General features: G+C 41.0%; 2 protein-coding genes across 2 annotated transcripts in view; one reads left to right on the forward strand and one right to left on the reverse strand.

The window, feature by feature from the left end:
- PRSS12 (serine protease 12) overlaps nucleotides 1-7,539 on the forward strand; it is a gene marked incomplete at both ends in the record, with an annotated part of 30,788 nt that extends 23,249 nt beyond the window's left edge. The window contains 4 exons of the mRNA XM_084204945.1: nucleotides 365-443; nucleotides 2,374-2,496; nucleotides 5,324-5,604; nucleotides 7,232-7,539. Of these exons, the coding sequence (XP_084061071.1) occupies nucleotides 365-443; nucleotides 2,374-2,496; nucleotides 5,324-5,604; nucleotides 7,232-7,539 (791 nt within the window). The remainder of the gene's footprint in view (nucleotides 1-364; nucleotides 444-2,373; nucleotides 2,497-5,323; nucleotides 5,605-7,231) is intronic.
- A 10,818-nt stretch (nucleotides 7,540-18,357) lies between these two features.
- LOC311152793 (bifunctional heparan sulfate N-deacetylase/N-sulfotransferase 3) overlaps nucleotides 18,358-25,028 on the reverse strand; it is a gene marked incomplete at both ends in the record, with an annotated part of 41,804 nt that continues 35,133 nt past the window's right edge. Inside the window, 6 exons of the mRNA XM_084204175.1 lie at nucleotides 18,358-18,477; nucleotides 19,654-19,756; nucleotides 20,212-20,321; nucleotides 21,352-21,522; nucleotides 21,886-22,060; nucleotides 24,788-24,911. Of these exons, the coding sequence (XP_084060301.1) occupies nucleotides 18,358-18,477; nucleotides 19,654-19,756; nucleotides 20,212-20,321; nucleotides 21,352-21,522; nucleotides 21,886-22,060; nucleotides 24,788-24,911 (803 nt within the window). The remainder of the gene's footprint in view (nucleotides 18,478-19,653; nucleotides 19,757-20,211; nucleotides 20,322-21,351; nucleotides 21,523-21,885; nucleotides 22,061-24,787; nucleotides 24,912-25,028) is intronic.

Raw genomic sequence — 25,028 nt, forward strand, 5'->3', positions numbered from 1 at the left:
GAGACCTGTGTGGTTGGCCAAGGTCTGCTTCCACTTACAGGAATTAAGGAAAAGCCCTATAAAATCCTACATGTGAGAAGCAAATGTGTAAATGACTGATCACAGTCAAAAGAACTCAGCTACAAAATACTTCTCAATCTTGAAAGAATTCAGTGTATTTTCCCCAGTCAAAAGATCTCAGCTATAAACAATTTCTAAGTCTATTCTAACAATTTCTAAGTCAATCAAAATTTGCCTGTTAAAAACTACAATGAAACACAGAATAACTTCAACCTTTAGATTTTTTTTAAAGCTACCTCTCATTGAATATTGGCCACTTTTCATGTTGAGTTTAACGCTCTCTACATCTCCCTTTCTGGTTTAGATTCTCTTGCTTCTGTCTGTGGCCTGAGGTTACTCCATCGTCGACAAAAGCGAATAATTGGTGGGAAAAATTCTTTACGGTAAATAATTGGTAAAGACAAATAATTTTGAATATAAAGCTTCTAAGACACGTATTTGCCACAAGTGATTTGCCAAATGTACAATTTTATTGTAGGCTAGTTGTTTGTTTTTCTTTTGACTTGTCACGATGTAGGAGTAGAAATATAACCAAAGCAAATTTGGCAGGAAATTAAAAAGTATTAATTGAAAAGTACTTGCAGCATTAGTTGAAAATCTGTAGATGATTGTGGGTAAAGTCCTTGAATGGGTTAAATTTTAAACTTACAATTTTATTTTACTTTTATCAGAGGATATCTTCATATCAGGATCTGAGCTATAAAAACAGAGCTATGAATGTATGCAAGGTTTTAAATGCCACCTACACCAAAAAACAAGGCCTGGGTATGATTCACTGCCCAAGACCTTATTTTTTTTCATAAAATAAGCCTTGATGATGACACAACTAAAAATCTGGGAGGCGCTGACTTTACTTTTTTAACAGTTGTGACTAAACACAAAAAAAAAATAAATTTACACAATCTTACAAAAGGCATTGTAAAAAATACACTAACAGCATCATTACAAGCACTGTGCAACCCGTTTCAAAGTATATGCACAGCACCGATCAATCCATTTCTAAGAAGACACTGCCCAAGTGCGAGAGCTTCAAAGAACATAACAAGAGGGAGCCCAGAAAAATATTTTAACACAGCCAAATAAAGTAAAGGAGGATGACCTACCTTAGTAAAGAGACAAATGAGATAACAGATAATGCCTAACACAGGAAGAGACTGAGAATTTTTGCCTCAGTATATGAGTCCTAAGGACACTTGCTGAAATGCAACCATGACAAATAAATGCATTGCGCAATTCAGTCAGAGCAAAGAAGCTGGTCTCATCATAAATCAGTACAGAAATGTTAGGTGAAGCAAAAGGTGATAAAAATCCAACAGTGCACGCAGAAATGCTTCAAATTCAAGAAAGGGAGCATGTGTATGTATCAGAAAAGGACTCACTGTCACAAGAAGTCATTAAGGCAAGGAACTTGAGGAAGTTTGAAAAGAACTGGATAGTTACATATGCACCAGCAAAACCAAAGCTGTCTGAATCACCTCATTTTAGAAAAACATATTAAATCCTATCTTTTAAAATGGAGAAGTATCTAAATTGTTTTATTCTTTCTGGGAAGTAAACTCCTCCACCTTACTTTAAAACATTTGGCACGGGTAACTCTGAGATGCTGGACTAGATGGCCCCTGGCAGCCCTTGTTTTTCAGCACACCCCTTCAAGTTGACAATACCCAGAAAACACTCAGACTACCTGTTGCTTACTCTTAGATGCTGCTGTTGCTTACAGGTGCATCTCTCTCCCTTTCCCTTGTCTGACTCCTAATGTATTAAACCAGCAAAAAAGAATCCATCCTGTATTCATAGGTATGCAAATATGGCCAGATCTACTATAAAAAACAGATAATCACAGGCTGAAAAAAGGTGTTCCTCTATAGCTGAGACTTCTACAGTTGCTTTATACTTGTTTTGCCACCTTCCTTTCTCATGAAGACAGGGATGGATGCTGGGTTCAGCTTTTCAAGAAATTCCCCTTCTCCAGTTGACAGGAAATTTCTGGTTTGTTGACTTGGACGGTATTTGGCGAGCAACCCACAGAATGTATTTTTGGCTCAATGAATGCAATCTGAGAAGAGAAAATTCAAATAGCTGACTGTGGGAGGAAGCACTTAAGAGTGCTGGATGCCCAAATTCTCTGTAATGTGGACCATTGTTAAAAGGAATCCTGAATGTTGCCAGGATATAAAATATTCACCCCCCTCTTAATAAACAGCACATTTTGTAAGTAAGCTGTGTCATTCAAAGAAAGGCAACAGGATGCACATTGCAGGTAACCTGAGTTTCCCACTGCTGTACGCTGAACACTGTGTGTCACTCCTGCAGGGGCGGCTGGCCGTGGCAGGTGGCACTGCGGCTGAAATCCTCTCATGGTGACGGGAGACTCCTGTGTGGCGCTACTCTCATCAGCAGCTGCTGGGTCCTCACTGCTGCACACTGCTTTAAAAGGTGGGTCTCTCTCCAACAGTGCACTGTGTTTTAAACTGTTGCGTTGTTCTGGGCATACCCAAAACCATTACAGTTCAAGCCCATGGAAAACTGTTCCAAGAGTTAGCCTTTGATTTTAAAAAACCCTACCACTCAACCTCCTTTCCCTCAAACAAACAAAACACCCCAATGCATTAAAATTATTTGGGTGTTATCATTCATGTGATTTATATTCACCACTTCAGCATTTTATGAAAAAATATAGACAACACTTCAGACTGTTCTAAAACTTTCTGTTCCAAAAAAAATGCAGCTTATGGCTTTTAGATTATAGTGAAGACAACTGAGCAGACACCAAACATAGGGACTGGAATATTCTACATTAAATTTGGTAACGACAGATCCTGACAATGATAGACATTTTTACTGTATCACAGCAGTAGCTAAATGCAGGACTTCACTACTGATTAAGTTACTGAAGTATAAAAGCATCGATCTGCACAGTAAGAAAGCTAATCTTGTGATTTGTGACTATTTCATTGGAATGGGTTGGGAAAAAACAGAGTACTACAATTTTCAGGGTATTTGCTAGAGTTTGCTCAAGTGAGTTGCAAATGTTTCAAATTTTGATTTGGAGCCTTTAATTTTGCATACTAGTAACTAAAAGGAAGAGTCACATACATTTTTACTCAAATAACAGTATGTATTACCTTTGCTGTGCACTAGATGCACATCTATTCTTGTGTCCTGAAATCACTGAGGACTTTCCTTGGTAATATTTCAAGCTGAAATAGTCGAAGTTAGTAAAATTTCCTGCTATTTCAACTGACGTCCTAGGTGATTCTGCAGAACTATGGAAGCTGTTTAGTTGCTTTCATCAAAATTCATAGACAATGGCTTCCTATTTCCCTGTTCATTTTCTCTATAGTGATTGCCAAGGATGCTGCCTGAGGGTCTTGAGAAAGCCTTTGATTACAGGTGCCAAGGAGTGTCAATCTTGGGTACTCTGCTGAGTACTCACAGCATGGGGCAGAAGCATGGCTGGAGCAAAGTACACGGGGGTACTTCCATATTGGTGCACCCACTCGAGGGCTACCCTGAAACTGTCACCCATGGTCTTAGGGACCAAAGTATTGTTTTGTCCCAGAAGTTACATTTAAACTGCAATTAGACCTAAGCACGCAGCTCCAACACCCTGTGGATGCACTAGTGTTTACTGCAAATGAGGGAAGCCTTTAGCTCTAAGCTGGCTTTGGACAGGCTGGGCTGAACTTCCAAATGATCTCAGGGATAGGTTTCCAAGAGCTATCTATAGATCAAGTGCCTTCTTCACATATTTTCCGCAGATGGACAAGAGAAAGGCCAGTATACCATTTCTCATATCCTGGAAATTGGAACTCTGCTTTAGTAACCAATGTGGCCTCATCTATACTAGGAATAAAAATTAAGCATAATTTTATGCATGATTATTATAATTGTTTACCAGTACTACAGTGGAATTATTGGTTTCTATACTTTGGCAGATACATTATTTAAGATAAAATGTTTGAAGCTCTTTTTTGTTTTATAACCCATCCTTGTCTTGAGTTATTCTGACAGCTATAGGGAAATTGGAAGGTCTGCACATTTAGAAAAAATAACTGGATAATTAGAAACATGATGAAACATAGGAAAAACCCCTTAATATATCCTATACAGAAGTTAATCTTTGGATGAAGGAATGTTTGTTCACAGCCTGCAGTTCTCTCTCCATGAAGCCTAGAAGTGAAATTTTGCTCATGCAAGACCTGAAGGATTAGACCAAGAAAGCTTTACAGGCAACCAGGAATGCAACCCACAACTAGAAAAAATATTGAGTGGTACAGCTATATATTGTGCAGAAAACTGTAATTTTTCTGCTTTGTCTCCTGCTCCTCAAGCAGGCTTTAACAAGCTATGGAGACCAGAACATTGCTGGACGGTACAAAAAGAACAGGCATAGGTTGAAAGGTGATGGGCCATTGTGGGTACTATTTTCTCCAAGCATATTAGAAATTTCCTGTTGAAAATTAAGGAAAGGGAGAAATAAAAGGAAAGATATCTGTTAGCTTAGCCATGTTTTAAAATAAATTCATGTACCCAACAGTACTCCCTTGTTTGCATTTTGCGTGGGAAGGTCTGTGCGTAATACAAAAACCTTCAAAGGCATGCACAGAAAATTGTTATTTCAGCCACAGTAGTAATCTCTAATGTATTTACAATTTAGTCCACAATGTAAAAGAAACTGGGATTATATCAGATGCAAAACTAGCCTAAGATGTACAGGTCTCCTGTCAGTTTGACAATAGTTTGTGCTTGTGATGCACAAATGCTTTGTCATCCTTACTATAATCTCAGTTGATGTAAGAGTTTTTTATTAAGTTACATAAGCCTCTAAAGTTCCTCAACCAACCCAAGAAACAGGCCTGAACACTGTTGTCAGTGCTCCAGTAATTATTTGGAGCAGCCCAATGATGTCAATACTCAGGCTGTCATTGCAATTACTGGCAGTTTGTGTTACCCATCCTAAATAGATTTATAATGCACACCTTGTACATTTGAAGGGCGAGTCATGGCAAATGGCCATAAGAAAACTGCCTGTGAAAATATCCAAGAAGAACATGGCACAACCTAAAACCTCAGAAGAAGGCTTTTAGATTCTTTAGGACACACTGAAATGTCAGTGTAAACGTTTGAGAAAGCATTTTTGCTCTTTAAAAAATCTTTTGCTCACATTAGTTATGTGAACAGTAAAGAAAGTGATGAACTCAGCATGCTCAGGATGTGACTTTGCCTGAGTCAGTCCTGTTTGGTATCACCTCCATCTCAGGTATGGCAACAACACTCGCAACTATGTAGTGCGGGTTGGAGACTATCACACGCTTGTGCTGGAGGAGTACGAGGAGGAAATCGGAGTCCAGGAGATTGTGGTGCACAAGGACTACAGGCCTGACAGCAGCGACTACGACATTGCCTTGCTGAGGCTGCAGGGCCCCGAGGAACAGTGTGCAAGGTTCAGCACCCATGTTCTACCTGCCTGCTTGCCACTGAGGAGGGAGCGACCACAGAAAACTGCTCCCAACTGTTTCATCACTGGATGGGGTGACACAGGTAAAATCATTTCCATGCACCAATCTGGTTATCTGAGGCTGTTTAAAAAAAAAAAACCTCAAAAAATTTAAAGAAGAAAATGCTCAAAATGAAAGTATTTTACTCCTTTTTAACATAGGCAAATATGTTCTCTCCTGATCCTTAACCAGGAATGACAGTATTTTGTTTACTGATTGTAGTATGTATTTGTATCCAAGCAGTGATTAACCATGCCACTCTAAATCACAGACCCTGTCAGTAATGTGGCCTCATTAAGAATGACAAGCAGGAATAAAAAGCTTATTTGTTGCCAGGCACACCCTTCACAGCAGCTTATCACCCACCCCCTGCCTCAGTACATAACTAACAGCTCTAACACATTTAATGTTTCAAAGGTAAGGACCAAGAATATTTTAATTTAAAAAAGGTTATTGAAATTACAATACTTCAATATAAAAATGGATGGAAAATATGCACATGATAGAATTTCAAATAACATTTTAGTGTTCCCGGTTACCACTGACATTTTCAACCAGCTTTGATTTAAATAACAGAACATCTTGCCAAAATTTACAAGAGTCTCAACGCAATCTGCACTCCAGGCTTCTACTTGCTTTTTTTGGTCAGTACAAGATTCTTCCTCTTAAAGGCCTTTGTCCTTTAAATGTTTCACAAATTAATAACCATGTTTTACTTTTATGTTTTTGTGGTGCTGAATACAGTGCAAGACAGCAACCACACTTGAGCCTTTGTTCCAGTGACTCACTCGAACTGCCAAAGGAGACAAGGCAAGGCCAAGTATCTGCCCCTCCTCTTCACAGGCTCTAATCTGTGTGCACAGATGTCAGGGTCACTGTACTACAATAAATGAGAGAGACATGTAGGGTGGGTTTTTTGCAGTGAATTGTTGATTCATTGCCTAGCCCTGTCTAGCCTTTTTACATAATTCACTGAAAGTCCTGCACTACTGTTAACTTAGGACATCTATTTCAGGAAACAGTAACCACTGCAGTAATTGGCTTCAATTTATGATAAGAATTTACATCATTGCAGTACCTCAGCTGACATTTCACACTTACTATATGAATCATAATTGCTTCACAAGTTATAAGATTTTACTTAAAAAAAGGTAAAATCAACAATGGCTCATGCTTTCAACCGAAGGAAGTGCAAGCTATGGAAAAAAAGTGGAAAGATCTACTTGGAAGCCACCAGAAGATGCAGCACCTGTTAAGGCTGAGCTACACTAGATTTGAACTGGTGACATAGAAACAAAGGATTTCTATTGCTTTACCCTTAGCTGCTCAAGACTCCCCAAAACTTTTTCCACATAGAGGTATTAAAGCCTATGCTCTTCTGTGGAAGAGACAAAGTGCTCAGAACAAACCAAACCCCAGACTTGGAAAGATACAGAGAACACATGCAGAAAAGCAACTTTTTATAAAAAGCATCTACATTTTACATTTACAACATCTACCGTATTTTAGTATTTAATGCAGAGATTTTGTTTTTTAGTAGTCTTGCTTCCAGAAATTTTATGCAATAATAAAGCAGTGTGAAGACCTGAGAGCAAAAATTGTATTAAATCACATCTATGTTTCCAAGACTGACCATTGTAATGAGACAATAATTTGGATCTCCTTTTTAGGACGGGCTTATTCAAGAACACTGCAACAGGCTGCCATCCCCTTACTTCCCAAGAGGGTGTGTGAAGAGCGCTACAAAAGGAGATTCACAGGAAGAATGCTTTGCGCTGGAAACGTGCAGGAACAGAAACAAGTTGACAGCTGTCAAGGAGACAGCGGTGGACCACTGATGTGTGAACGCCCAGGGGAAAGCTGGGTTGTGTACGGTGTCACCTCCTGGGGCTACGGCTGTGGGGTCAAAGATTCCCCAGGTGTCTACACAAAAGTTTCATCTTTCGTACCCTGGATTAAAAGTGTGACCAAACTATGAATGCCCATAATGAAAACTAAACTTTGAGGCAGGACAACTTGAACAGCACATGCAGTGCACGGCTGGGGCCCACAGTGGGTGGAAACAGATATTTTCCTGATTCATGTGTTTTTGTTTTCATTAAATCCAAGCTGTATACACTCAAGCCTTCCAGTTAGGGATTACTGTCCTTCCTGTTCCAGAAGTTTAAATATTGCATGAACAAGCTACCATGTATCTAAGGGGAAAAGTGATAGCCAGCTAGAGTAATACTGGAGCAGGACAGCTGGAGACTTTGCCCACAAGACTGTTGCTCCAAGCTATTTATGCTCCAAGCTTCTCTACAATTACAGATCTCAATTAATCTTCAATCTAGTTTATTTAGTCTATTATTCCCATGACTTTACACTCAGTCCTCTAAATCTGACGCATGTTTCAGTAGTTTCTGAGACCATTCCTAGCCTGATTCTTGAGAAGTAATTCTGAGTATGTATTAAATGCAGGAAGGAAACTAATGGTCAATAATCACATTCCCAACTAATTGGCTAAACGTCTTCACAGGTTAGTGTGCCTAAAGTACATTCCCAAGTAAAAGAGGCAGTACAGTGACAGTTTCCCCACAAACATCCTGCACAGCTGCAAGAGCAACAACTTATTTACTTCACTTAAGTAGCATCTGTCCTTTTTCTGAAATTCGCAATTTTGAGTATATACAGCATTTTGAAGAAGATTCACTTTTTCTATTTACCACTAGCTGTCAGTACACAGACTAACAAAGATCCCTATCCTTTCACTGCTGGGCTTTGCTCAAGCAGACAAAGTTATACATAAAATTTAGTTGTTGAGTCAAAACTTGTCAGAAAAGGTCTATAAAGTCTTAAACTATGTTTCCTATAAAGTAATATTTAGAAAACTCTCTCCTGCTTAGTTTCAACACTGGTTTAGACTGTTCTCACAGGAAAGCTTAGTTTTCAGTGACTTCTAAAGCACTGACACATCTTGATGTCATTTAGTTACGTTTCCAAATACTGTTCCCCATGCTATGAAATCCCTAACAATTTATTGAAAAAAATGCATGGATAACCAACGTACTGTCCATTGAGAAAGGGCCACAACAACGAACCTAGAACATAGCAGGCAATCACCACTTTATTGTAACACTGAAAGACATCAGTCTGGACATGACCTGTGAACTGACTCGCTGGGGAGGGAGCCACTACAGCTCAGCACTACAATCCGCACACCGTGCTGAGTCCAAGTGTGCTCTATGCATCACAGTACCAACCATGCTCATAAAAACACAACTGAAAGCTGTGGGCCATGAAACACTCCAGTGTGACAAGTGTGGCAGATGAATGTCACCACATAGTGATTGTGCAAACTGCGACCACCATTGACTATTTCATAGTTTCCTATTCCCCAAACTGGCTATGACTGTATTATGTGGTGTTTTGTGAAAAAGTGGGGTGCTTGTATTCATGCTGTAAGTGGGCAATTTTTCATTTTTGTATTGTTGTGTGTCTCTCTGGTGTTATAAAATATCCAAGACTCACTTGCATATGAAGTGGCAATGACATTGACGAAGCCCATATGATTGAACATTTGGCCCTTAATATCTCCAACCTCAAACTTAAGTTTTCAAGGGTCAGGACTAATTATTGTAACTGGTGCTAAACTAGTACATGAGGTGCTTTAATACATGTTAGTTCTCTGCAATTCCACACTATGTGAAATAGTGCAAAATATTTTAAAACATCATAAATCACTGTACTGTGACCACCTACTGTTAGACCAATGCAAAACACTGTGCTAGTCAACTTCAAAACCATTACATATTTACTCCTATATAGCCCTTAATTACAAGGGAAGTCAGTCTGTCAAAGTACCTGTATGTAACATCTGAGTTTTGCTGTACAAGACCCATAGAGATTTATGAAGTAGGCTACATAGTGCAATATATGCATTATATACAGGGGAAATAATCATCTTTTAATAGCTGCACCACAGAAACAGGATACTTTGAGGGGGAGGGGGAACTAAGCCCGCATACTAAGTGTAGTAAACATTTAGACTTAGTACGGTACTTTGTTATTTTTGCTCTTTTAATAGAATGCTTTGCTAGATTTTAAAATGTTGCACTATTCTTTCCATGCTGAGCATGCCTTCTCAGTTTTTAACATAAAATGAAATTACCTCCATCTCACGCCATTCTCATTTTTGTTCAGTGAGCCTGATGGTGTACATGTACACAATAAAAACTGCCACACTGACTAAAATTTCTGTATGTTAATTAATACCACAGATGTACAGGCAGCTGCTGCAGAACATCAGCTGGGTAAAACTCACATGGGCTGTACTGATTAAGGGGACTCTTGAAATCACCCTCCTCAAAGCATACAAACTTAAGTCTATTTTCTCCAAAAGGAGTTTGTCTCATTCCCAGTGCTTCAACTCAGACCAGTTACGTTGTCCTAAGTTCATCCTACACTCTTAAAGCTGTTTAGTAACTCTGTTAATGGTGGCACTCACCATGAAAACACTGCACTGATTACCAGATGAGATGACAACCCTCAAGAAATGTCATCTCTCCAGGCTCCCTAGCACCATAAAGACTTCTAGTTAAATACAGCCCTTCCAAACTTCCCAAGTTTTTATTTGCCAGAGAATACATAATAAACATTACTGCAACTGACACACAAAACCTCCTTAATGTGTATCTAATCTCAACCCTAAGCACCTTCCCAAAATAAAAGGGCCAGTTGGCCTGGCATTTGCCTATTTAAGATAAGCAAGTAACCGCCCTTGCAGAGCAGATGTAATTTCTACAAGTGCGGAGGATACTACAGAAATCCAATGGTTTTGGAGAAAAGGGAATTCTGAGGACGCACTCCTGATTGCTGGCCACCAGGCTTGGCAGCCACCACCTTGGAATGCAGAGCAGTAAGCCATATGATAAGGCTGTTAAAAGAAGAGAGTAATCATGCACCACCAGTTAGACAGGTGTGCTATCACTTGTTACACCACCACACAAGAAAACACATTCAACTGTACTTCCACTTGGGCAGGGAAAGTATATGCTTAAAAAAAATTTGAATTTCCTATGACAGCTCCCTAATCCGCCCACTAAACACAACCACCGGAAGTCATTTCCTCAGACCTAGTCCACACTGTAATTAGAGCCCACAGTTCTGCTCTGTTCATTTCAAGCAGGAATCCTGACCTCAGCTGCCAAACACTCAGCAGCAATTACACCGCATGCTGATCATCTCAGCTCTGGCTTCAGATTTTGTTTCCCAGTCCTTTCAAACCCCCCCTTTCCCTCTAACTTTTCAGTTTCCAACTATTTGCAAAAGATACATTATTATTTGAGAGCTATTCCATAAGAGATTGTGCCAACACAACTGGTATTCACTAAGTACATTTAAGTATCTTGTCTGAGTATGCAATGATTCACCATCTACTGGATCTCTATCCATTTTCTTAAGTATAGATCCCTCAGCAGCTGCAAAACTCAACTCTATTTAAAGTTGTTTTCTGCCCTGCAGCACTTACCTGATTAAAACCACACCACTTCTGGAGCAGTTCCCAGACAATGCATCAGCCACCTGAAACCAGATTCTGCCCAAAAGGTGTGTCCCCAGAACCAGCAGATTTGGCGTGTGTGTATATATGGCATCCTGGCAAACACGTGTAGGTCAAGTTTTAGTTACCAGCAGTTTTTCAAAAAGGAACCACACTTGCAGCCAGTCATGTCTCTTTATTGACTTATTCATACATTCAAAGGCTTTACATTCACACAGACACCAAAATTACAGCTGGACTTTCAATTTTCCAGACTTCAAAAACTTACCCGCAGCTTCTGCAGCACAGTTTGCAACAACCTTTCTAACACGCTGAGAGCAGAGGAGCCATCCCTGAAGGTGCAGTACAGCCACTCAACTACCAAAACCAGCTACTCTAATAGCTTAAGGCTCAGCACACAGAGAGATCCTAAGTGTATCTGTCAAATAGAAGCAGTCAAAGCTAATTTTAGGCACAGTAAGCTGTGTTCCAGCCCCTCTTCATCAAGATGGACTGCAGAAGCTCTCATTAAAGCTACAAATTGTAACTTCGTTTAAAAATCGAGGTAAAGACCTAGCCTAAGCTTAGCTTTTACTAGCTCTGCTTGATAACCAGAAATATTATTGCTCCCAAAAGGCATCAATTCCAGATAATTAAACACAACTACCCTAACTGAAAACGAACATGTTTAGACACAACTACTCCTAGAATTCATATGTGGAATTTAGCCTCATCTTCTTTCAAGAGGGTTTTTCCCCTGTAAAAACAAGTTTGAGGCGGTTTAATATTGCTGCTGGAAACATAAACAAACAACAATCAGCACCAAACAGTAGGATGCTCTCCCAGAAGTTGTAATGCTGCTCCGAAACAAAGCTGTTGGTATTAACTTCCACTCTCCCTTGTTCCTACAGCTGCAGGTATGTCTTAGAACTCACATGTTTATGAAAAAAGACACTCCTCTTGCCCAGGATATCCCAGAGAAATCTGTGCATTCAGATGCTTCTAGTTTGGCAGGCAAAGTACCGGCAGTGTGTTTTTATACTAGGAATAACGGATTATGTTTTCTAATGTCTCTATATCCAAACCCAATTCCTTCTGGTTACATTTATGCACTCCATTACACTTTCCTGTCCCGAAAAGACATAAAAATGAAGCATGCATTAAAATAAAACACCCTAATACCTTGATTTCAAAGGACAACTCACAATAGAGTAATCGTTAAACATAAATTATCAAATCGGTATTATTCCTGCCCCAAATCTCACCTCTGAAGAACATATTAGGTACAGCCAGACACATACTTTTTGGGAAGAGGATCTGTAACAACTACGTCTCCATGCTTTCAGCTTCGGTGCTCCTGCGGAATTAAAAAAGATTAAAAAAGTTGTAAAAATAGGGTGCAATAGTTTCCTGGAGGGAAAAAAAGGGAAGAAACCTGAAAAACCAATCAACAAAAAAGCCCCCAAAAGAAGGCGGAGACGGCTAACCCCATGGCAGAATCGGCTTGTTACTTGCCACAGTCAACGACTCATACCCACAAGAGGGTAAAAGTTTTGCCAATTAGCAAGGCCCTGCTCTTCCATGTCTAGGAAGGGAGTGAGCCACAGACGGCAGCTCCCATGGAGTCATGGATCTCTGCTTCCCCCACCACCCCTCTCATCGCCACGTGGCGGCGGCCATTTTCCCTTTCTCTCTCTCTCCCTCCCTCATGTGGGCCCAGTCCCCGGCCCCGCGCGGCCGGCTCGCTCCCTGTTATGCAGCCCACGCCTTCACGGAGCCTACCTTCTGTCTGTTACGCTCCGCTCCTCTGCCGCCGTGGAGAAGGCCCCCGATCCGCGAGCACCGCCGCCGTCACTGCCACTTGACCTTCACTCTCACCCTTCCCCTACGCTTCCCGCGGCCGCCCCCCCTCAGCGCCAACGGCCGCGCCGCGCGCCCCACTCAGCAGCAAAACCGCGCCGCGGCCCCCCTCAGCAGCAACGGCCGCGCCGCGGCCCCCCTCAGCAGCAACGGCCGCGCCGCGCGCCCCCCTCAGCGCCAACGGCCGCGCCGCGCGCCCGCCCACGCGCAGCCCCATAAGCACGCGACCGATCCTCGCGCGCCGTCGGCGGGAACTGGCCGCTTCCGGGACCCCGGGCTGGGGGTGGGGCTTCCGGCAGTGGGCGAGGCCACGGAGCGCACGCGCACTGAGCTCGGCTATGAGGGGGAGGCGCGGACGGCGATGGGATCGATCCCTCTCGCCTTTTAATTCTCGCTCGGTCCCGAAGATACCGAGCAGCAGCCCCGGGGGGAAACGGGTTAAGGCACTCTCCAAAAGAAAACAGAGACCTGCAGCTGGCTGAGGCAGCGATGCTGCTTTGTGTGTGTAAATAGACGTGTGTGTATGCTTGGTGCAGTCATGAGATGGCCTTAAAAGCTACAATAATACTGCTTGGTACTTGAAAACCATGGACTAAAATAAAAATCACAGGTCGCGAAAGATGTGCTAGACAAATGAAGTCACCCCTCTAGGTGAACACAGTTTACTTTCCTTTTCCAGTCCCTGTGAGCAACTGCACGCTGGCCAAACAACCACACCTCAATTTGGAGTTAGAACAGGATAGAATAGAACAGAATATTCCAGTTGGGAAGCACCTGCAAGGATCATCAGGCCAAATGCCAACCTCGGGGCCAACCAGAAGTTAAAGCCTGTTGTTAAAGGCATTTTCCAAATGATTCTTAAACACTGACAGGCCTGGAACATCAACGACCTCTCCAAGGAGCCTGTTCCAGTGTCTGAACACCTTCTCATAAAGAAATGCTTCCTAATGTCAAATCTAAATCTCCCCTAATTACTGTAACTTTCACACCACAGCAGCTTATTGAACTATTATTAGTCATCCTCAGTCCAGGGAAGATGATCACCCTTACTTGGTCTGAATTCCTCCTCCACTCAGGTTTCCCTGGCCCTTGGTTTCAGCTGCTGGTCACTTTGCTGCTCCTGGGATTTGCCCTTTGCTGACTGTTGTGCTTTCTCCATCCATGTGGCCCAGAGAGACAACAAAAATAAAAGCATCTTTTGCCTTTGAGCTCTAGGAATTGGTGGACTGGAAGAACTGAAAAGAAATATTATATGAAGGTAGATAAATCAAAGACAGAGGCCAAAAAGCTATTATTATTTGTAGCAAGGATCTTTCCCCTTTTCTTATAACTTGTTACTACTTGACTGTTTTTTTAAGAGCTTATAGAGATGGTTATTATACAAGAAGCTTAGACTTGTTAATTTTAAGTTGCATCATTTCTCTGTAATGAATGCACTATTTTGTTAATGTAGTTTCCTATCTCCCACACTCCCCATAGCAGATTTTACCCAGCTAGATAAGTACAATTTTGTATTCTGGTCTGAATTTGTTGATAACAGTGAATTTTCTTTTGAACATTCATACCATCTTCAGAGGTTTCTCCAAAGAAAGCTTTTCTCATGTCTGTGTAGTCTGATGCATTGGCACAACTATTGAATCCCCGAGGCAAATGATTTGAATAAATTTTCCTTGTTATCTTAAAAATAGCAAACTCTGGAGATGTTTCTCCAGCGCATTAGCAAGTGCTGGCACAAGAAATAAAAAGTAAGCAGGAAGCAAAAGCAGTAAAACAAGCAGCTGCATAAAGCAGCAATATTCACTCACAGCAAGGGTAAGCAGTACTTTTCATTTCTGAAAACATTTCATGCTGCTCCTTTGCTGCTGGACTGTGTTAGAGCTCAGCGTCAAGCTGCAGTGGCTGCTAACCAACCTGGAAAAGGACAACTTCTGTGAACATGAAAGTCACTTCCACACAGCACTACATTTTCTTATCAGAGTTTATTGTTGCACTTCAAATACCATGCCACTATCAGAATAATATCTATTTTTTATTTAAAAAAAACTCTGAGAAAAATGTTTCCAGCAATTTTCATTCAATGTGAATGACAAGAGTATTACATCTATAAACATTGAAATATCTATTTATTTCTTCCTGAGGAAGTTTCACATTTTTAAGCAATGAAAAAGGATATTCTGTACAAGATAGTCTGCAAATCATCCAAACTCATTCTTTCTGCACAAGTAGAACTGGGAAAATGTCACAGTATTCTCAGCAATGTTAGCTCAAATAATTAGGTGATTTCTGATCAGTCTCTGTGTTTACACCCCTAAACGGTCAGTATCTGCTCAGAACCACACATGGTTTTTTTAATGGCACTGATGTCCGCATAAAGCAAATTTCAGAATCATGTTTATGAAAACGAAGATGAAACTCACAAAATCAAGCAGTTGTCAAAGAAATAGCTTGTGCAGTTACCTACCGGGGGAACAGGAACCACAGCTGTGTTACCAGCCACAAGGAAACGTCTGACTTGGACTAGCAAACAGATTTGTTGTAACAAACCTGCTTTTTAAAAAGTATTAATACTGATGGTGTACTTCTGGAAATCAAACACTGATTGCAGGTAAGCTGTGAACAGAAGAGGTTACACTTTGCCAGCTAACTCATGTGGTATGACTTGGTTACTCCCCTGTACTCAGGTGCATCCCCTGACACACACCCAGCTGCTGTCTGCATGCTGTGCTCAGCCTCCTCCTCCTTCACCACGTTGGTGTTACAAGTGCTTTTTAAAGGCTCCTGTTAAATGTAAGAACACATTTCAATAGAATAGTTCTGGAATAAAATCCCCCACGGCTTCATACCATCCTTTTACAAACAACTAATAATCCACCCAAGGCCGAGGCCGTGCATGTGGAGGATTTATTGTCCCAGTACCTCATGGTGACCACAGATGGGCTGTAAAAGTCCCCAGAGGACAATGTGACCAATGTCACCACTCTGTCCTTGACTGCCCACTCATTCTCAATCTGTCAGGGCCTTGCTTTCCCAGGGCAAGAAGACAGAGGGGGAATTCTTTAAAACAAAGAATGAACTAGGAATGATGCTGAAGGCCATTCCTCCTGCATGTAGGAGGTACTCATTCTGTGTTCTCACCCTGAAAACATCAGGCACTTGACAGTGCCCAAGGTTTTTCCCATTTTCCTCTCTTTTATAACACTGTTTCACTGAAGAACATGGAGAACTGAGGCAGCAATGCACAACAGGAGCTTTGTGCAGTCCCTGCATTTTTAAAACATTTGAGTGATGTTACACCAGGTTGTATCAAGAATAAAATCAATCATGACAGGATGAAAACCCCAGGTATTTTCTCCAGTTATTCAATTTAACTGTAACAAATCTATATGGATGCTTGCAGGATGCACGAGCAGTCCGTAGCATGCAGAGTATTTGCTTTTACAGATGTTCAGAATCCAGAGTGTTTCTTTTATCAAATAAGAAGTACTTTAAGACAAGTCAGCTTTTGAGACAAATCCATATGACTGAATATTTAAAGTGAAATGAAATTCTCATTCTAATAAATAATAGAAATGTTCATCTTAAAAAATGTCTACTCTAGTAGGTCCTCATCCTTAATCATGCATATTCCCTTAGCAAAAATGTGCTGTGTAAAGAATATTGTTATATACAGCAAATCTGTCTAGATTTTTTTCTTTACAGGCCTATCAAAACCACGTATTACATAGACAAAACCAATAAATAATAAAGATTACCAGTTAGAGGTACAGTAAGGATCTCAACATCTGTTTTCTATTTAGGGAATAACAGACTGGTTTTCATTCCATTACCTTGAAAGTTAAATTGCATGATTACATAAATGTCGTAAAACAGCACTGAGACATAGGAAGATTTTCCACCATCTGATGCATGTTTTTAAATATTCACCCTGAAACAAACGATGAAGACATTACAGAGCTCCTGTACAAAGCCTTGCATTTAGTACTGTGGTTCTTTTTTGTTTTTGCTAATCCTTCATGCCTTTAGAAACACTCAGAGGCAAAGTTCTGTGAGGAGCATTAAGGCTACATTTAGCTCAAGTTTCCAATGATCTTCCTCAACTTCCAAGCACTATTGATTACACTTTTATCTCACATCTAAACTGATGCATTGAGAGATGTATTGTTGAGAACTATCACAAATATCTGCCTGCAAGGGCAGATATTTGTGTTGTCCCATGATTTCAGTGTAATTTTCTACCATGACTACACACTGTATTTATTTTTGTCCCCTCTAAAGCTTATTCTTGATATTTAATACCAAACACGTTTAATGTATCTGGGAACAGAACTGGTATTTTCATCTGGAAATCTGGTCATTTTTGCAGCTGATGTCATCTGAAGTTTGCAGAAAGATGCTACGCTTTGATGAGGTTGAGGGGGAAAAAGCATAGGTTAAAGGCAAATAAATTAAGGGAAAATAGTGGTGCAAATTAAGGCAATTAAAGTAGGGATCTGTTGCTGCTTTTTAGGAGTTTTTAATTCATTTCGGTGGACTCACTCCTGACTCAGAGCAACGTAAGCCCAGAGTGCAGTGCTTGGATCTGGCCACTCACAGAACCAGGGGTGAGAGCCTCTTGCTTGCACTGCTCCCGTTTGGGTCACAACTGTTTAAGTCTCATACTGCAACTGGTGTGCTTCACACATCCAGTCAAATTTCTGCTCAGATAATTCACATCTCAGTCAGTACAAAATCAGACATTTCAACTACAGACAAAGGCCCTTCCCACACTGCGAGGGTTTGTTGTTACCAGATACAATCACGGGTTCTGTTTTGGCTTCTCTGTGGTTTTCTTTCTACACCTGTGGATTGCAGATGTTGCTGGGTGCATTTGTTGCCATGCACAGCTAAATGACAGGTGATAACTGCACCGCTCCCCAGTGTTTGCACACACTTTGGGCATTAACAAGCTGATTCCAAAGGCAGAAGTACTGTGGGCATTTTGTGCTACATTTCATTATCTTATCCTATGCAACACAAGAATCAAATCCTAAGAAGAACTGCCAGTGGTCAAACAAAGGGCTACAAAACCTACATGAGACACAACACTTTAAAACTGATATATAAAAATGCGAATATTTACCATGAAATCAGACAGGTCATGTATCTCTGATGCTTACACCAGCTGTAAATAACTTCCACAGATGTGCACAGTAGTCCACAAGTCCACAGGCCCAGAAATGTTTATGAGAAAGATTTGGCCCACCAGAGCTCTAAGGAACACATGTATTTTTACAATCCACATGCCAGCATATGGAAATAATTTCTAACCTTGACACTTTTTTGAAGAGGTATATCTTACAAGACCTTCTGGTAGCCACTGGAAAGTTCAGGTATGACAACTGAAGCGTGGAAGAGATTTCAAAAAGCTCTTTTCCAATGCTATCTCACTTTCTGTAGTTCCTGTCTCAGCCACGATGGCAGGGGCTGTCCCAGTTTGTGGAGGAGTTTTGACAGTTCCACATTGTGATCTCTGTAGTAGCTCGACAGAAAGGCCCTGCACTGATGGATACAAAAGGAGAGGTTTGCATTTAATAAAATGCTGTACTGCAGTTGATGTGAATTTGAGGTTTCTAAGTTGGTTTGACCCGTGTGACAACTTCACTTCTTTTAAACAATTTATATTGTTTTATGCTATGTACTGCATGCAAGGAGCTGAACTCTGAAAGGTAATTTCAAGGGAAACAAGGGTTGTCCAAAATGAACACCAAAGTCAAAGCAGAATTTAATTCTACTCTTAGTCTTGTACATTTAGAATCACTGAAGGTGATAGAGATACTTTTAGTGCAGTGTGATTGAAGAAACAGCTTCTAAAATATCTTTCTATGTAGACTTGTATCAGTTAGCAACCTCCATTTTCAGAATCATTCAGAGGTGAAAAAGACAAGAGTTTGCACAAACACAGTCTTCTCTCATCTCTGACCAAAATCCTTTTCACCCAATGGTTTTGTATCGGTATGACTCTACTGATTTGAAGTTATTTATAATTTAAGTACTGTGAGGAAAAAGTCCTTGGTACATTAATTCCTACTGCAGTTCCAACGGAAGGTTTTTATTTGCATTTTAGCCAGGCTAATTGAAATGGCAATGCAAGACAGAATCAACATGGAAGTTAGAGCTAGAATAGGAGACTCAACTGCCCTTGGGTACAGGCTGCAGCATTTGAGCTGACTGAACTTTCCCCATTTGAGCTTTTGTCTGGGGAAGGAATTTTTAAAATTCATAGAAACAGAACCTAACCTCTCTTAAAACTGGATTACGGGAGTGCCTGCATTACCTGTCACAGTCTAACTAGGCTGACAGACAAGGGACCACACAAATACACCTATCTGATGATAGAAACTTGCTCTGTGGAACTTCTGCTGCTTAAGTCCGTAAGGTAAAGGGGACAGGACTTCAGCAGCAGCACATTTAGTTTTCTAAGGGGTGCCAAGTTTTAGAATTTGTGGGAGGGGGTGTTTCATTGCTGTCGTTTTTTAATGATTTAATCTTCACATTTGAAATTAAGAACTGAACTTCTATGCAGCCCACAGCCATCTAAAACATATCCTTTGTAGGGAAAGGTAGCCAAACAAGTAACTCCTACTTAATTTTGTCTTGTCTCATGATTTTGTTTGTGTCATGTCCTGTATGTGCCAACTGAATTCCTGTACAATGCCAATGAACAGCATGCTTTACCTCAGAATCCATAGGAGGGTATTTTCTGCCTTTGCTCTTTCCAAGACACTTGGTTTTGCCTTCTTCCAAGAGCTGACACCAGAATCCTTTATGAGAATCAAACCTGAAACAAACATTGTGTGGTGTAAAATTTGCGTGTAACCGAATGTAGGAGTCAGAATCCAGAAGAGTGCATGTTACATTCCTGACTGACGTAACTGAATCTGTTTTTAAGCTAATGCCAAAAATAAAGAGAAATTATTCTATTTGCTTTCTGTTTCTGCATATCAGCGTTTCATGTTCCACTTATGGAAGTAAAATTCATTTTGATCCATTCAAAATTCATATGCAATTCTCACAAAGCAGCACTTTGTCTGTCAGAGCTCTACTTCTGTAACAACCAAGTGGCTCACTGAATGATGCACAGAAAATTCAACCCCAAACTGTATTCTGAACAATTCACCCTACTGACAGCTCAAGGAACTAGGAAGGGCTTTGTTCTGCAGTGAGCTGACTTACAGACTAGCTGGTATTTTAGGAATATAGGAACAAGTGAAAATGATGAACTGATTAACTCACGTTAGGGCTTCAGAGTAATTATAATGAGGAGAGACTCCCAGAAACTTCTGAACTTCATCCATTACGGTAGATGGGTCAGTTCTCAACTGCTGTCCATCAATAATCAGCAACTACAACAGAGAAAATAAATGGAGCTTTAAGTTGAAATTCATTATTTCAGGCTTGCAACTGAAACTTCCACCTCTGTAAAACTCCATCATATGGAGAGTACTGCCCCAGGGAACAATCATGGGCCCAGTCTTAATTGTCATCATCATTAACGACCTGGGAGCAGGGTAAATCATATTTTAATTAAATCTGAAATTGTATTGCATTGGAAGCTGTTGTGACAATACAGAACTAGCAGTGAAGGATCTAGAAAGATAAGAAATACTGTCAGGAAAGTGAGAGAGACTGGCCCAGCCAAGAAAAAATTATATTAACGGCTACTACTTTTCCAGATAAAACATAAGGCCATCAGGGCTGATTCTTCATTATCACTGTGGGACATAAAATCTGGCAAAAATCTGCATGACAGTGCACATTATTCAATACTCATGGGCTACTTGTGGAGAAAAGCTAATGAAAACATAATGAGAAGAATTTCATTCAAGAGTCAGGATATTACAGCATTGTGGATCTCATGAGGAGATATAGAAGGCTGGCTGAAAAGAGAGTATGTGGAGAATGACAGCAGCTAGATGCATCAGAGCTTCCTTGGCACACTCTGGGGAAACAGAAGGTGCAGACTCCAGCCAACTTGTCTCAGCTACAAGAGCCCTGGATAAACAGAAGGTTGGGATTGCAGCCAACCTCCCTCTAACTGTTGGGTGGGGAGCAGTGCCAGACACGCTGCCAATGTCACAAAATTCCATTCCAGAAATAAATCCCCAAGGAGATAGAAATCATGTGATAGTGTCTGCCTGGTCTGCTGTTATCACATGACGTTCAGAGCTTAGGATGTGCATCTTTTGAAGCTTGACCTTACATGGGGCCAGAAGGAGGGTAATGATTTGTAGCACTATCCCCAAGATCAGAGCAGTCAGTAGGCAAGACTTTTCCAAAGGTAAACTTTAAAAACAGTATATTCCATACATACATACACACTAGACAGATAGACAGACAGATAGATGGGATGAGGATGTCAAGAGTCTTGTTCACCTGGTAAGGTGGGAAGTAAGTGAGCCATCTTTCAATGTGGGTAGCATACCATCCAGGTGCCAGGCATCTCTTCTGGAGAGCTCTGAGCTCAGAGGGGGCTCGAGGGCCAGCTGTGATCACCTGATAGAAGCTGAATTTCAGAGCTGCGGGGTCTTCGTGGGATCGCTGATGCTGTAAAACAAGTGACATTGCTGGAACTTTACAGACCACAAAAGCTGGGGAAACAAGGCAAAACTCATTGCTCTTACTGACAAAAATTTCTTAGCCTATCCTGTATTTTGAGCATGAACTAGATAACTGTGTCTATATACTAATTTCTGCATGTGCTGATTGCATTAATTAAGTGGTCATTTCTACAGGCTTGCATCATAGATAACTTGAAAAAGTGGTTACCGATACTTTAAAATATGACAGATATCTTAGCCCATGGGTGATCACAGATGGTCACTGACTATAGGGATAATCCTGAGAGGACATAGAGAGAGGATTCAGGGCAGAAGCTTGGTGCCTGCCCATGTCCTCCCAAGTGCATACCTGGTACCAGGAGTACGCGCGGTCGGACGGGTCGATGAGGATGGTGATGATTTTGGCCTTGGGGATGAGGGAAGCAGCTCTCTTGGGAGCTTCCTCAGAATGGAAATAGTTGGCACTTTTCTCAAAGAGGAAGTCAGTGGTGACATTAGAAGGAGTTGGAAAGAAATCCATGTACCTGGGAAAGCAACATGATCCTCAGAACTTCTTAAAAATCACACAAAGGCTGATAAATCTGTTAAGCATACTTTATTCTGGAGTACTCAATTAAAATAAAAGCCTAAGTGCAAAAAAAAAAAAGCAAACCAAAGCTTACACTGAATCTTTGATCATATTTTACTTGGTACTAGCTTGCTTCCTCACTACATGTAACTAGACATAGCAGCTATTTTTTTTTTTAAACTGGATAAAAATATTACAGTATTTATGTATTTAAAATTCACGAGTTCTCACTTTTCAGTCAGAACAAACTGCTCAAGTCTTAAGTACAAATTGAGTTTTCCAAATTTGGCCTTTTGCTGACACCAACTGAACTGCAATACTGTAAGAAAAAGCTACTTAGTATCAATCAGATGCTTTCACCGAGAAGAGGCTATTTATATGGGAAGATGCACTCAAGCAATCCCCCACAGCTTCATCAGGTTAAAGGTTTCTGAGCAGTGACAGAATTCACTGATTTTTCTGTGAGTCACATTTTTTGGGAAAATTGGATTGTAGTTGTTTTAGGGTTTTTTGTGAGCTTGCCTCATCTGTTATGAAGCTGTAGTTAAATTCCTGCAATTGCTTTGTCATGACTCCTCTATACCTGGCCCTCAGATCACTTCTTGTTATTGCTGGGGAAAACAATAAATAGGAAATTTTGGCCCTCCTGACTTTTCAGTTAACCTGTATTGAGAAAATAAATGTTATTTAAACAGCCTCTTCTGAAGACCATGCTTAAGGACCGAGATTTCCTCCAGGGCTTAGACTTTGCTCTTTTTGTACAAATGAGCTACTTCCAATACACATGATGGGCTCTTGTTGGCTCTGAAATTGTAACTGCTGAAGTCAGTGGACTTTCATTTCCCGAAAGTGTTAGGGCTGATTTAATGAGAATGATGAAGCTGACAATGCTTTAGAGAAACTTCTCCAAGAGACCTGTAACAAAGCTTACCTAAAGAAATGCAGGACTGGTCTGTTTAGACTTCTGCATTTCAACAACAGCAACATCGATTCTTATCTTACTACTCTGCCACGTCTGTAGGAAGCCTACAATTTACACCTACACAGCCTTCAAAATGGCAATACTGAGGTTCCGAGGGCTAAAAGAACCCTCTTCTGCCTCTGTAGTTGGCCCTGCTCCAAATCCAACCTTGGACAAAGACTATGAGTCAGCTCAGGGATAAAGCCCCATCTCCACAACTGTAAACAAAATTGAACTGATTGCTATTTGTGATCCTTGCAGGAATCCCAGCCAATTAATGGACTAATGAGGAGAGCCCTTGTACCTAATTACAAAGTGGCAAGCTCATTACAAGCCAGCATTGAAACACACTATCAGACTAGGTGGTCTGAGAGATCTGCCTGGCAGTCAGAATGCAAATCTAACAATTAGGAGGATCTGAGACCTAACTGTGGGAACCTGGCAGGGGTGGTGGGGCACAGAGTGGGTGCTGTGGTGAGAACCCGTGCAAGAGATGTGCCTGGTTTAGACAGACTGACCACTGTGAGCTTTACGCACAGTGCCACGTTCAGATGAAGGTAACCTGATGTGTGCAAGCTGTACCTGCACCTTAGGGAAGCGGATAAGGCAGGAGGAAAGAGAGAAGCAGCACAGTAGTTTTGCAGCAACATGAAAACATTGATTTTGTGGAAGAATGGGCTCGCTGTACTTCGGCTGCTCCATCAGCATGGAGCTGCTCTGACCCGCCTGCATGTCCTCCTCAGTGGCTGCCAATGCCTCAGCAGCAATTTCCCACTGCCACTCATTCATTCATCCAGCACCTCTCACTGGCACAAGAGCTGACTCACCACCCTTCCCAGTGAGAACGTGCCACAGCAATTACACCTCTGGGAAAACGAGTGGCGTGCCAAACAAATTGGATCTGATGTGTCTGCACCGAGACCACAGAACAGCCTTCACCCCGTTGGTTTTATGGATGAACACAAAGTCAAAGGCAATCAATGTATTCTCCCTTAAACTGGGGGCAAAATAAAGAAACAAGACAAGAAATCAATAATCCTTCACTGGTGCTCCCCAGCTGCTACAGCATGTCACCAGCTTTCATGCTGCAGTACTTTACAGTGCAGCACTTTGGGAAAACAGAGGAATCAGGAGTGACCTTCAGGTGCAGCTGTGCCTGCTGACTTCCAGGGAGCCACAGTGAACGTGGCAGCAGGGACAGAGGCTCTGTCTCAGCACCACTTACTGACCCACACAGACACATTCTCCTAATTACCTGATCTTTAAAGAACATTTTGAGAAGCTTTCCCTGCCCCCATTTTTTATTTACATTATTGCTACTGCTGTATCCTGTTTAAAGGAAGAAATGCCTCTTCCTGATAGCATCTTTCTTCTCTTAAGATTTCCAGCAGGAACATGACTTTTGTGTCCATATATCCAACTACCAACCATTACTGTCCCACTTTCAATGGCATGTGTAACAAGAAATACATTATTTTATTACTGCTCTGCACATATTCATGTCTGGATATTTACAAGAAAGCCTCACAAAAGTTAGTGCATTTAAGATATTCTGTAGTAAGAACATTATTCACTTGCATTTATTTTTCATTTCAGAAAGACACTAAAGGTTATTTCTTATCTCACTTTATATATGCACAGTTACCATTATCAACAGTAATGTCATTTTTCTATTGTTCACAATATATAAACTTTTATATTTATACTAATAACCCATCTTACCAATCAATCCCCCTGTGGTAGTTATTTCTATTAAAGAACTGTACCTCCTCAAAGGTTTTTGGGCTGGGGGAGTTACTAATGATGGAAGGATGCATGATCAGGAACAAATACAAGGCTGTAGTACCTGCAAGTAGGATAAAAGTCCAAGATTTAAAATAAAAATACAAACATACGTATATTTTTTGGGGGGATCATAGCTGCAGATGGGACTAAATCAGCTTTATTCCCTTTCTATTCACTG

The sequence above is a fragment of the Fringilla coelebs genome (genome assembly GCF_963513975.1).
Source record: "Fringilla coelebs genome assembly, chromosome: 4".
Taxonomy (NCBI): Eukaryota; Metazoa; Chordata; class Aves; order Passeriformes; family Fringillidae; genus Fringilla; species Fringilla coelebs.